This window comes from Trichosurus vulpecula, chromosome 5 (genome assembly GCF_011100635.1).
Source record: "Trichosurus vulpecula isolate mTriVul1 chromosome 5, mTriVul1.pri, whole genome shotgun sequence".
Classification (NCBI taxonomy): domain Eukaryota; kingdom Metazoa; phylum Chordata; class Mammalia; order Diprotodontia; family Phalangeridae; genus Trichosurus; species Trichosurus vulpecula.
Window position 1 is genome coordinate 49,149,873 of NC_050577.1, and position 12,490 is coordinate 49,162,362.

At 35.5% G+C, this 12,490-nt stretch overlaps 1 protein-coding gene across 1 annotated transcript in view; it reads right to left on the bottom strand.

The window, feature by feature from the left end:
• Positions 1-12,490, bottom strand: part of AKAP9 (A-kinase anchoring protein 9) — a 175,197-nt gene that overhangs the window by 98,829 nt on the left and 63,878 nt on the right. Inside the window, exons 8-12 of the mRNA XM_036759124.1 lie at positions 8,073-10,511; positions 6,148-6,361; positions 4,954-5,033; positions 2,849-2,993; positions 2,329-2,426 (exon numbers count right to left, since the gene is read on the bottom strand). Coding sequence (XP_036615019.1) covers positions 2,329-2,426; positions 2,849-2,993; positions 4,954-5,033; positions 6,148-6,361; positions 8,073-10,511 — 2,976 coding nt within the window. The remainder of the gene's footprint in view (positions 1-2,328; positions 2,427-2,848; positions 2,994-4,953; positions 5,034-6,147; positions 6,362-8,072; positions 10,512-12,490) is intronic.

A 12,490-nucleotide genomic window follows, 5' to 3' on the forward strand; every position in this document is an offset into this window, starting at 1 on the left:
AAATTTATCAGATCCTAGCTCCTAAAAATGGTATGAACAGTTTGAACTCCACTGTCATGCTACCAGTAGAAAGACCAATCCCAGTATTTGTCTAAATCCACTGAAAGAGAGGAGAGGGGTAGTAAGTAGCAGAGCCAAGATGTAAATAAGTTCTCACGCTAATTCAATCAATTAGCAAATACTGATTAAGGGCTAACTGTGCAAAGAAGACTGGGCTAAGCACTGAGAGAGACAACAAATTTAGAAAAGACCAGTCTACTGCTTACAGGATAGGGTGAGGGACAAAATATGCAGCATGACATGACAACTGCATGAAGGCTGCAAAACAAGGGACTCTGTGACAACACGAGTGAACAGATAAGACATCATTTGAATCCAATTCGAACAAGCAAATTCAGTGGTCAAAGAAGGGCAGAAAGCCATTCCATGTGTGAGTAACAGCCCAAGTACACACTTCTGGCTAAAGAGTAGTGTGTATAGAAGTGAATAATGGGAGGTGGACAGGAAGCTAAGACTGGATGGCCTTGAATGCCAGTCAGTTGGTTGAAGAAATAGGCACCTCAGTGTCCAAAGATGGGCAGTCAGATCTGTCTAAAGATTAGGTGGGCAGTGACAGCAAGGATGGCCCAGAGAGGGAAGAGAAAGTAGCCACAAGGGCCTGTGTTAGGGTGGTAGAAGGTGAAGCTAAACGAAAGAGGAGGGTTTGGGAAAAAGTCTTCCTTTCAAGGCTCATCCTCTGAAGGAAAGGACTGATTTTCTCCTCAATCTAGGTATAGCAACCCCACTCAATCTTATAAGGAATTTAATCTAAGGTAAAACTCCCAGCCCTTTATGTTCTACTCAAGTTTGGGTGGGGGATACAGGTGCTTTGTCTAGATTTCACTGAGGTTTGGGGGTGTATGTGTGTGTGTACGTGGGGGGATAACTTGGAAAAAATGCATTGCCCTTAGCCCCTCATTAAAAAAGATCTAGTTCTCATTATAATATTCATTCTCTCATTAACTGTTAGCAAATCAGAGTTGACTGCCACCCTCAGCAAAACCAGCTCTTCCCAGGGCATATAAACTGTAAGCCCACCACCATGATTCATCTTTGGCACTCAATAGTGTCATGGACCCATTTTATTGGTAATATCTAGCATTACCCATAAAATCATTAAGTACCCAGAAATTATGTCTCTAGAGATTTTTAAACGTCACGTCAATTTTGTTTATTTTGAAGTTGAGGGAATAGTAGGTTTTCTAAGTAAGGTCAAATAAGGAGGTAGAAAGATGGAACTGGCCTTCTTTCTTTGCTCTAAACCCTGATTTTCTACCCTAATAATCCACCTTCAAAGCCAAGTTTCATCATCCTGTATGGAAATTAATGTCACTTCCCACTTCTGAGTACTTTGCAAATTAATGCAAGACAATTACCATGCCTTATATTTCTTTTGTTTTGACCCCAGTTTGCTAAATATACAGAAGGCGCCCAACACATATTTAAAGACTGAATGAAAGAATAATGAGTGAACTGAACTACAGCCAAAGTTCAGTGCCCAAACCTGATGAACAGGTAGACTTCTTCCATCTGTCAGATACAGAGACATTTGTAAACCTAGAGAAAAGACTTAATTTGATTTTGAATATCAAAATCTGTCCCAAATAGTCAAGCACTGTGGTCTTTTTAGACTTGTCTACAAAAATACAAACATATCCACAGAGAGGAAATGAAAATGACATTACTGACTCCAAGAAATATGAAAAAGGCTAGGAATTATTGTTTGTTTTCAGGAATGGTGATAGTTTGCATTCTGCCACCTTTTACTTTTTGAATATATTTCCAAAACACCTGATTCTGGTCTTAATTGAAGCCCATGGTGCTGTTAGTCCATAGAGAGATAGAGCTTACAAGTTCGGCTACATTAACACTAGGCTGTAATCAACCTAATTAACTTGCCACAGAACTTTTAGAAGAATAATATAAGAAAAAATTGATAATCATAAATACTTGTGCAAAGACATGCAAATGGATGCAGTTGCTTGAAGTTTGATATCCTATCCTACCAGAGCTGCCAAAATTCTGGACAGGATCTATTATACAGCATATAGCTCAGATAAAAAAACTCCTCTAGCCAGGTGGTATGAGTTCTCTGCTATATATTTATTTCACGTTGGTGAATTTCTCTTCTAGCATATTTTTCTCATTCCACCTCACATAAGCTTTAGTTTTTAAAAAGTTGCTTATTAACCAAAAAAAAAAAATCCACACCCCAAATCTGGTGATTTAAAGAATCTGAACAAGAAAGTAGTTTTTTCATTTGACACAATGTTTGTCCATAATACCTACCTTTTCAAAATCCTTAGTTAGTTGTGATTGAAATGCCAACAGCTTGTTGTATTCTTCTGCTAGTTTGTTAATAAGAGATTGCAGATTTGACTGCAAGTCTAGATTATAAAGAAAACATAAGTTTTAAAATCAATTTGGCAATTATCAAATTGCTCCACGGAAAGAAGTTTGAAAAGTAATGTTCATAAATCATAACTGAAGATATTTACACTGAGATAAACTCTTTATAATGAACAAATATATTTAAGAAGAAATGAGTATCTTAACTCTTTCCCTATGAAGAATTAATCAGACATTTCTATTTCTCAAAGAGTTGTAAAATACTCCTCATTAGTGAGTAAAAACTATGGAAACAAAACTTTATATAAAATTCACATTATATTCAGATTACAAAACTAAATTTGCTGGGTGATAATTACTTTAAATTAAATTTTATAATATTAATATAAATTTATATGTTATAAGTTAGAATATTATATTTGAATAGTATAGATACCTTTTGAAAGATTTTTAGCATTACCTTGAACTTCAAATGTGCAATTCTGCAATGCTGGGCTATCTTCTTGAACTTCAGAGGAATAAATATCAGGAAATTCTCCTTTTTCTACTTTTGCTTCATATTTGAAAGGGGCTGTGCTACATGTACCAAGGAAGTTGTACATAGACTGTTGATACCAAAATTAAATAAAATTATAAGGCTGCAAATTATTATTTAAACTAAAACAGATCATTCAAAATTGTATTAGAGATATCTAACAGTTTAAAGGATAGAGGAAAGCAAAAGGAAAACAAAGAAAAACATAACCTATTTAGTAATGCAAAATCCACTCATTATTATGTGAAATTGCAAACAGAATATTCAAGCAAAATTTATCTTGATAACATTTTTTTTGTAGACTGTTAGGTGAGGAAATATAAAATTCTTTTTACTATGAGACCAAAATATTTTCTGTTGAACAAAGTGAATTTTCTTCTCAAGTTTTTTGTTTGAATAAATATTTCAATTTGTTTTGGAAAAAATGTTATACCTTGGATAATCTCTACATTCTTTTAATGATGAAATACACCTTGAATTTTAATCCATCTCCTGGCTTATAACCTACTCTGACATCATCACCACAGTGTCTATTAATGAATAGAAACAGCATAGAATGACAACCCTGAAACACTAGAGATGATATCTATAGGATTAATGACCCAACAAGTAGAACATTACAATCTACACGTCTTTCCCCTTATGTTTAAGAGCTGTTTTTGTGGCTCATATCAAAACTTCAGAAGCATTTGATATGTTATTAACTTAGTTAACTGCTCTAAGAAATCAAACAGAAAATTCACAAATGACATTATTATTTCACATCTATAGGAATCTATATCAAACAGCATCTATTGATAAATATGTGAAAAGCAGTTTTGTTAATGAATCTAAATTAATACTTCTTTCACATTTCTTCCAAAGGTCTGATGAAAGTTCCCTAAAACATTTAAAATGAATAACGAACTGCTGCTGCAGTGTTCTTATGGATGCTCTTTCATATAGATTTGGCTTAAAAATTAAAATAATTCTATTATCATTTTTGTTGTTGTTGTTTTTCAGCTTTGACTGCCAAATGTTCTTCCTGGTCCCCAGGCACATGGAATTCTTGAAGCAGAAACAAAGTCAGAGCTCTAGTCCTTCTTCAGAGACAGGAAACATCACAGCTGGCATCGTCCTCCTCCTCACTGAGATCTGTAGAGTGCTTTCAAGTCAGTAAAGCACTTCATATACCAATGGCCTTGCAAAGACACTGATATTGTCACACTCATTTTATCGATGAGTGAAAAGAACAGAAGACTTGGAGAATGAAGGCGTGGGTTTGAATCTTAGCCCTGCACACCCTAGGTATAAAAAGTTGGGTATGTCACTTAATCTGAGACTGTTACTGGTAAAACAGAGATGAAATCTACACTACCTAATTCAGAGGAGTATAGGAAAGTGCCTTTAAACCATAATGCACTCTAGAAATAGGACCTAATATTATTCTTATTACATATATGGGAACTGAGAACAGAGTGGTAAAGTTATTTACACAAGGTAACAGAGCTAAGTGGCTCAGTCACATCTTTTCTATCAAAGTCAGATCTTTCTATTAAATCATGTATCTCACCTATATGGACAGCTCGGAAAATGGGATCAGGAAAAAAGGAAAGCTGGTTTATGCATTACCCACTAGGGTCTTGGGCTTTCCTCTACATCTTCTTGGTTCTCTCAGTAGCATGGCTAAAATGATGGCAAGCCCAGAGCAGAAAGGGTCTGAGCAGGTGTGGATCTGTGACTGCATTTGTCTTTGGTAATAAGAGAAGCACTCCTGAGTTATCTATAGGTTTATTTTATCTTTCCTCATTCTCCCTCTATTCCTGAAGATATGTCATTTTCTGGTGTTAGCTGTAGGGGCTGTTGAGAAAGAATAAACTGAAACTGTACATTAATGTAAAGAAAAAAATGCTTATCAATGGTCTACTGTGTGAAAGAGTCCTATACAAGATGCCACTGTATGGAAAACTGGGAGGGATAATTTCACCAAAAACAGCAATTCTAAATTTAGAGTTTCTTCCCCCAAAACAATTTTAAAATTAATATCTTACCTGATTAAAACAAGAACTTTCCTCAATCACTGCCTTGTGGAGCTTCTCCATAAGCACCTCTAAAGACATCCCTTCATCATCTATTAAAACAATGTATTATACCTATCAAATTTGCATGTTGAAATAGTTATTTAGCATTTATTTTACCTGAAATACTTTAATCTCCTAGTATACCTAGCCCTGCTGCAATAAAAACACTCCAAATTTATTACATTCAAAGTTATCTTCTAATTTTTGATGAACAGGTTACCTAAGGAGCCAGTTTCTCAGGCATTCAGCTTTGCCCATTACACTGATAAAGTGAAAGGACACCAGGAGCCCTGGTGCATGGTAAGTATGGCACATATAATGAATGTGATTCTTTGACCAGACCTATAATTTCATTGATATGGGGAGTTCTTGGTGAAGAAGTTTCTCCACCATCCTTTTCTGGAAGGATTCCAGACCAAAAGCTGGCAGGACCCAAGGGAAGGGCAGTGAGGCTGACCCCCTTCATTTACCCGAGGCCATGGCAGCAGGGGACCGAAGCAGGACTTAAATCCATGTCTTCTTGACTCTGAGGTCAGCTCTCTAGCCACGTCACCAGTGGTGTCAAACTTGAACAGAAACGGGGATCACTAATCCATAAAGAAGATCACCAATGGGTCACCTATTTAGTCTTAAAATGTAGTTTTATTTGTATTTTATTGTATTTTTATTTATTTTTTATTCCACTCAGCTCATATATTTCATTATGAAAAAGATATATTTCATTATGAAAAAGGGAATTATCACAGGGAGACAAATGCTGCCAGGAGGAAAGTCCTTGGCTATTCACTTTCAAAAGTAGATATGGCTTCAGTTCAGGCCTATGAGTTTAAGACCTATAATTGGGTCTACCTCCTAATCTGTCCCAAGTTTATATTTCTAGGGGACTTAGGTTGGTCTAAGGGCTCAAGGGAAGACTTGGACAGGCCCAGGGATATGCATCAGTCTGGGTCTTCCTAGTAGAGTAATGATCTCTCCAGCAGCCTAAGGACTGTCTTGGTTTCCTTGGGTTGGACTTCCATGGTTACCTGATCCCCTCAAGACTGAGTCAAAATTATGACAGGGCAGGGCACAGATAGCTACAGTATATGTTCCAAAGCACTTATGATTTTATTCAGACATCAATTGGGATGGATAGTGCTCATAAGAGCGGCTTCCACAATTTACCTGTTTCCTGTCTCTTGACATTCTGTAGTTCTAAATTATGTATTTTCTGAAGCTCCTTCATCTCTTCTTCATGAGCAGAAATAAGTTCCTCCCTCAGGCTGCTTAGTGCACTTGCTCTCTCCTCTTCCATGCAGACACGTGCCTGCTCCACATGAGCTGAATGAACCAGGGAAAGACAAAAGCGCTGCGCCTCCATCTGAAGCCTCAAATCCGCCTTCAAGACAAAGTACACACATTGCAAGTGTTTTAAAATGACGAGTGAAATCATCCCTTCTTCCTCTGCATTTATTCTTGTCATACTATCCCACAGATATCAAGTGTCCTTATCAGCTGCGTCTCAGAATTTATTTTTCTTTGCTGATTTTCTATCTTCTATGAACTCAATTTGCAGGTTAAGCAACATGCTTTTACATTAACACCAGGGTAAAAGACAATTTATTTTTTTCTAATTATTTCCATTATCACTGTTTAAAAATTTTTTATTATAGAACTCAGATGATAATGGAACAAGAGAGTAAAGACAACTCATAATTTTCAAGGAAGGCCATGAGTACCATAGATTTTCTGGGTATGTTTCTTTTTAAACATTTACTTTCTAGGTTATATTCATACTAACTAAATATTGAGCAAGGCTACCAAATTTTAAGCATACATCAAATGTGGAAAACTTAGAATAAAACAACTAGTACCCCTTTAAAAAACTATACAATGGAAACATGATGACTCAATTTATATAATCATTTGATTTGGAGCTTTGTAGATATATTAAGTGTGGATATGGTTAACTCTTGATTATCCATACTAATGGATAAAAATATTCTGTTACTGTATTTCACAGAAATCTAGAAAACCACAAAGGTCTTAAAGCCTATCCCCTTTATTTTCATATGAGGAACCAGGGCCAGAAGGTGAAATGTCTTACCCAAGGTAACACTGGTAATTAATAGGAGAACTAGGGTTATAGAATTGAGGTGAAAAAAGAAAAGAAAATCCATTGGTCCAATACAATACAATTAAACAGAGAAGTCAACTTCTACTGCATTGAGGGCCATAAGTGGCAAGAAACATCCCTGAACTTTCATGGTTTGGCCTTGGCCTCAGCCCTTAGAGTAGGCCACAGCATCAAAAGGAGACTTCAAGGAAGGAAAGTGAAACAATCTGCTGTAATACATTCTGTACTACTGATCATCTTTAAGCTACTTAATAAAACAATCCATTCTGGCTTAAACCATGCTAAGGAGAAGGGAGTTAAACGGCAGGTGAAAATGTTTTACTTCTACAATGGGCTGGTCTTCAAATACAGGTGTTTTCTCCTAAGCAACTTTCACTCTACAAATTCAGGTGATTTGGGGCATTTTAAGAGGAAACTATCATGTGCCACTATCTCTAAAATAATCAAATATTCTATAGATTTCAATAGTTCACAGATACCAATTTCTTGATTTCTAGATTCATAATTAGATCAGCGTAAAGTGGCCATATTAACTAGAAATGCTTTTAAACAATCTATCCTGGTTAGGCAGCAGCATGTATCATCCTACTTATAATATACATACTTATAACTTCTGAATCATTCCATAATAAATTTTTATTAATTATGTTAATATTCAATAGCTGGCAAAATATAAACTGTCAAATGTTTCCTCTGGCTTTATCTGAACATATAAATTGTTTTCATTACAGTTAGAGTTTTTAATTTTTTTGGATCCAATATAACACTTAGAGAAAATTAGGATAATTTAAAATATTTGTCTATATAAAATCTGCCTGAAAAATATGTTACGAGCCCTAATAAGAATAACATGAAAAAAGCGAATTTTATTCTCCCTTTAAGAATGTTCATTTATATTTTTGTAAAGAACAAAAATATTTTCTAATTAAGAGGTTTCTCTCTATCGTAATCACACATGAATCAGTAAACAAACCTGTTCAGATTTCAGAATACTGAGTTCCTGCCGAAGTTGGTCATTTTCACTCTGTGCAATAGCCAAAGACGACGATGATGACTCATTAGCCAACTGGTCAGTCACAGAGTCTACGTGATCCAAAAGTGAATACTTTTCAGGCTTCATCAGTTCTTGCTTGCTTTCTTCTTTAACAGTCACATCTTCAAATGAAAGTTTATTTTCATCTATGATCTTTGCCCCTTCACTAAAGTCTTTATTTATTTTAAATACAGGACTTCTAGAATCTTTACTTCCCTCCGTTTGAATGCCATCTTTAAAATCACACGGCTTAAGTTTTAACCCATCCACATGTTCTGCTCGACTATGGCCGACTATGATTTCTAGCTCTTTGCATCTTTTTAAAACTTGTTCTTTCTCTTGCTTTAAAGATTTAACTTCCTCACTTAAGTGATTAATTTCACTATGCTTCTGCTTTAACTGTTCAGAAAGATCTGACAGTCTCTCTGATAGTTCTAATTTCTCTCGCTGGGTCACCTCAAGTTTCTCCATAAGTTCTGTAGTATCTTTCTCAACAACTTCACCAACTTCAGAAATTTCTCCTATGAAAGGCTTGTCATCTTTACAGCTTTCAGAATCTGCACTTTTAGTTTTTACTAAAACTGGCTTACTTTTCTGTAAATGATAAAGCTCATCAGTAAGAGCCTTTAGCTTCATTTGATATTCTACTTCCTGTTTGCTTTTACTGTCCTCTAAGTCAGCTTTTACCTTTAGAAGACAAGCATATTCTTCTTGTAACTCCTGATAGTTAACCTCAAAATTTTTTTCAGCAAATGAATATGTGTTCCTTTGCTTCTCAATCTCTTCATTTAGCTGAGTGCATTGCTTTGCCAGTCTCTCATTTTCTTCTAGGAGTATATCAATTTTTTTTTGCCAGTCACAGTCTTCAGATTTGGCCTTAACTGAATCTATGAAAATCAAGTTTTCTTCTTTGCTGATTGGAGAATATATTTTCAGCATGTCTTCAAGAGCTTTCTTTTCATTTTTAAGAATGGTATTCTCAGTTTCAAGTTGTGTAAATTTTTCTTGAAGGTCATCTTCTTTCTCTTTTATTTGCTTCTCTAAAAATTCAGTTTTAAGTTGTAACTCTTGTACTTCTTGTTCAAGTGTGCCCTTTTCCTTTTCTTCTTGTCTGAGTACTTCAATCTCTTTCTGAAGTTCACTGATTTGAAGAGTCATCTCTTCTGATTTTGAATTTACAAGAGACTGCTGTAAATCTTTCAGCTTTGAAACTTCTAAAAGTAATTGGTTTTGCTTAGTTATTAAATTGTCCTTTTCAAATTGCATGGTTTCTAGCTTTTGACTCATTTCATGATGTAATTCCTCTATCTGCTGTTTGTAGTGAATACCTAAGTTATCTTTAAGTTTTTCTATATTTATTTGATGTTCAATTTCTAAGTCTTGGCGGAGTTTAGAGAGTTCCTCTTCGTGGCTGAATAGCAGCTGAGTTCTCAGTCTTTCTAATTCAGCTTCTTGAGATTCGGCCATTCTGTCTAACACAGCATTCTTTTCTTTCTCTAGCATTTCAAGCTTTATCTTGTAATTGGTAACTTCGGCCTCATGTTTTATTTCTAACTCCTTCCTGAATTCAGATGCAGACACAATCTGGGCTTTCAAATCTTCCACACTGCTAAGCAATTTGTGTGCTTCATTAAGTTTACCTTCCTGTTCAACTATTGTCTGTCTAGCTCTCTGAACCTGGTCCCTCGAAAAGCTTAATTCTTCAAAAAGGTCTTCAAGTTGTCTCTGTAAAGTAGACTTTTCTCCTGAAATTATTTCTAATTCTTCTCTTATTTTTTCCTTTTGAGAATTAGCATCTTGAAGTTTTAGATTCAATTCAGCAATTGCCATATTCATTAACTGTATTTGATTTTCATTTACTGGAATATTTGGACATGATTTTAAAGTACTTTCCAGTTCTCCTTTATGTCGTGCATTAAGTTCATCTATCTGTAACACATGCTGCTTTATTAACTCTTGTTTCATCTGCACAATCTGCTGCCCATACATTTCATCCAGCTCTGCCCGGAGTTGCTCCAATTTCCTTTGAGTTTCTTGTTCCATTCTTTGCACTATATCACTTTCAAATTGGCTGTCCTTATGATTTTTCTTTTGAAGTTCTTCAACAGTCCCCATTAATTGTTTTATTTCATCAGAACATTGTCTTTCTTTTTGTTTAGAATTAGTTAATTCTAGTCTTATATTATTTATTTCTTGGTTCTTTTCTATAACCTGTTCTTTGAATTCCCCCAGTAATTTATCAGTAACTGCTAGTTTATCCTTCAGCTCAAGTGAGTTTCTTTCTTCTTCTACTATTTTTGTTTTTAACTCTTCAATGACTGATTCCTTTTCCTGTAATTCCTTTTTACTTGAATCTTCTACTTTCTTATTTTGTTCCTTCTGAAAATAAGAGAAAGAATCTTTAATTGATGGCAACTTAATAAATAGCTTCACAACTATGTCATCTAGGTTTGATAGTAAAACATTCTCCTTTCATTTTATACTACATTGATTGCTTTTAATAATGTCTGATTTGTATATGACAGGATTAAAATTAATAAAGTTTTATTTTGAAATTTCTTAAAAGACAAACACTGTGCATGCACATGTAGTATTCTGGATATCCAGTTAGGAAGGGGGTCAATAAGCATAACCATATAGAAGGTCTGTGCTCTGCATGACTGCTAAAGACAAAATCCAGAAGTGATTCATTGGAAGAGAAAGGAGAAAAAGTGTATTTACAGATGCCTCATGCCTTGGCAGTATGCCTGAACCAGAAGCCACTTAATATAGCAGAACTCCAAGCCTAATCTAGGACAACTATCATATTCTGGTTTGGCAATCCAACCTCAGAATTCTGGTTTAAATGGAAATTTGGAGACAGGGATGAAACTTCTTCCTGATTCCAGCTCAGGACTCGGTTGCAGAGTCATGGATAAGGAGGAGAACTATGCCCAACAAGAACAACCGATAACACCATGGCTTATGGACAGTGAGCCACTTGAGTTAGGCAATTACTTATGCATTTTATCGAGGAAAATTGTTAATGCTGTTAACTAATGTATCTCTTATGCATTTAATAATTTTATATAGTGAGCTTAATAAATCTCTGCCAGTTAATTGAGAATAGTTCAAAATTTGATGTAACCACTATACTGTAGTTAAGAGTGAAGGGAATAAACATGTATACAGCACCTATTATGTGCCAGGCACTGTGCTAAGCAGTTTATAAATATTATCTCATTTGATAGTAAAATACTTGGTACTGTCAGTACCTGGCACATAGAAGTGTTGTTGTTGAGTTGATTAGCCATGCAGGCACTTAATAAATATGTGTTGAACAAATTAATTCCAAAAATTACCTAAATGGTTTCCTGACTTGAATAGCCCCACATACTATTGGCAGTAAAATCTTTGTAAAGACCTGCTTAAATGAGATAATATTTGTAAAGACCTTAGCACACTGCTAGACACATAGTAGGTTCTTCATGTTTGTTCCTGTTCCTTCCCTGTCTAATGACTTCAGCTGCTCTGCTTAAAAACTTTCAATGGCTTTCCACTGTCTACCCAATAAAGTCCAAATTCTATAACGTGGTATTCAAGACCCTACATGACCTGGCCCCACCGGATCTCTCTAGTCTTTCCCTCTGCACCTCTACACTGTCTTTGCTCAGTAAAACTGAGTTACTAATGGTTCACCAGATGTGCCTTTCTCTTTGTTCAAGGTGTTCCCTCCACCTGTAATTGGCAAGTAGTAAGAACATAATTAATGCTTATTGATTTGACTTGACTTGGAATACACTCCGTTTCTATAGCTGCCTATTGGAATACTTCTAGTTCTTCCAAGATCAGATCAAACTTGGTCTTCTCTGGGGAGGCTTCTTCCTCTGCTTCTCCAATACTGTATAACAGTTCTTCCACTTTTTTTCATCTGGCATAAATCACATTATACTTATACTACTATTATAGTTCTTTCTGTTGGTGTTATCTCCCCTTACTAGGATCTTAGCTTCTTGAATGCAGGGACTGTGGCTTCATTTAGCTTTATACCCACCAGCGTGTGTATTTTTCAGATAATACTAGTAAAATGTCCATATGGCAATTCCAAATATGACAGTTTGGTCTTGATATATTTTTCTTAGCCATATTTAAATAACAAGACATCCTGACCATTGCTCCAATCCCTAGCATTTACGCATCAATGATTTCCAGTGGTTTCTGGGCTTTTTAATCTACAATCCTTGCTTAATTTCATAAATTCTCCTTTCCAGTCAGCTAGTTTCAGAAGTATGGCTTCATTCTTAACACTTCACTCATCTTCACTCCTCATATTCAATTAGGGGCCAAGTCCCATTAATCGTAGCTACACAGAACTGCTT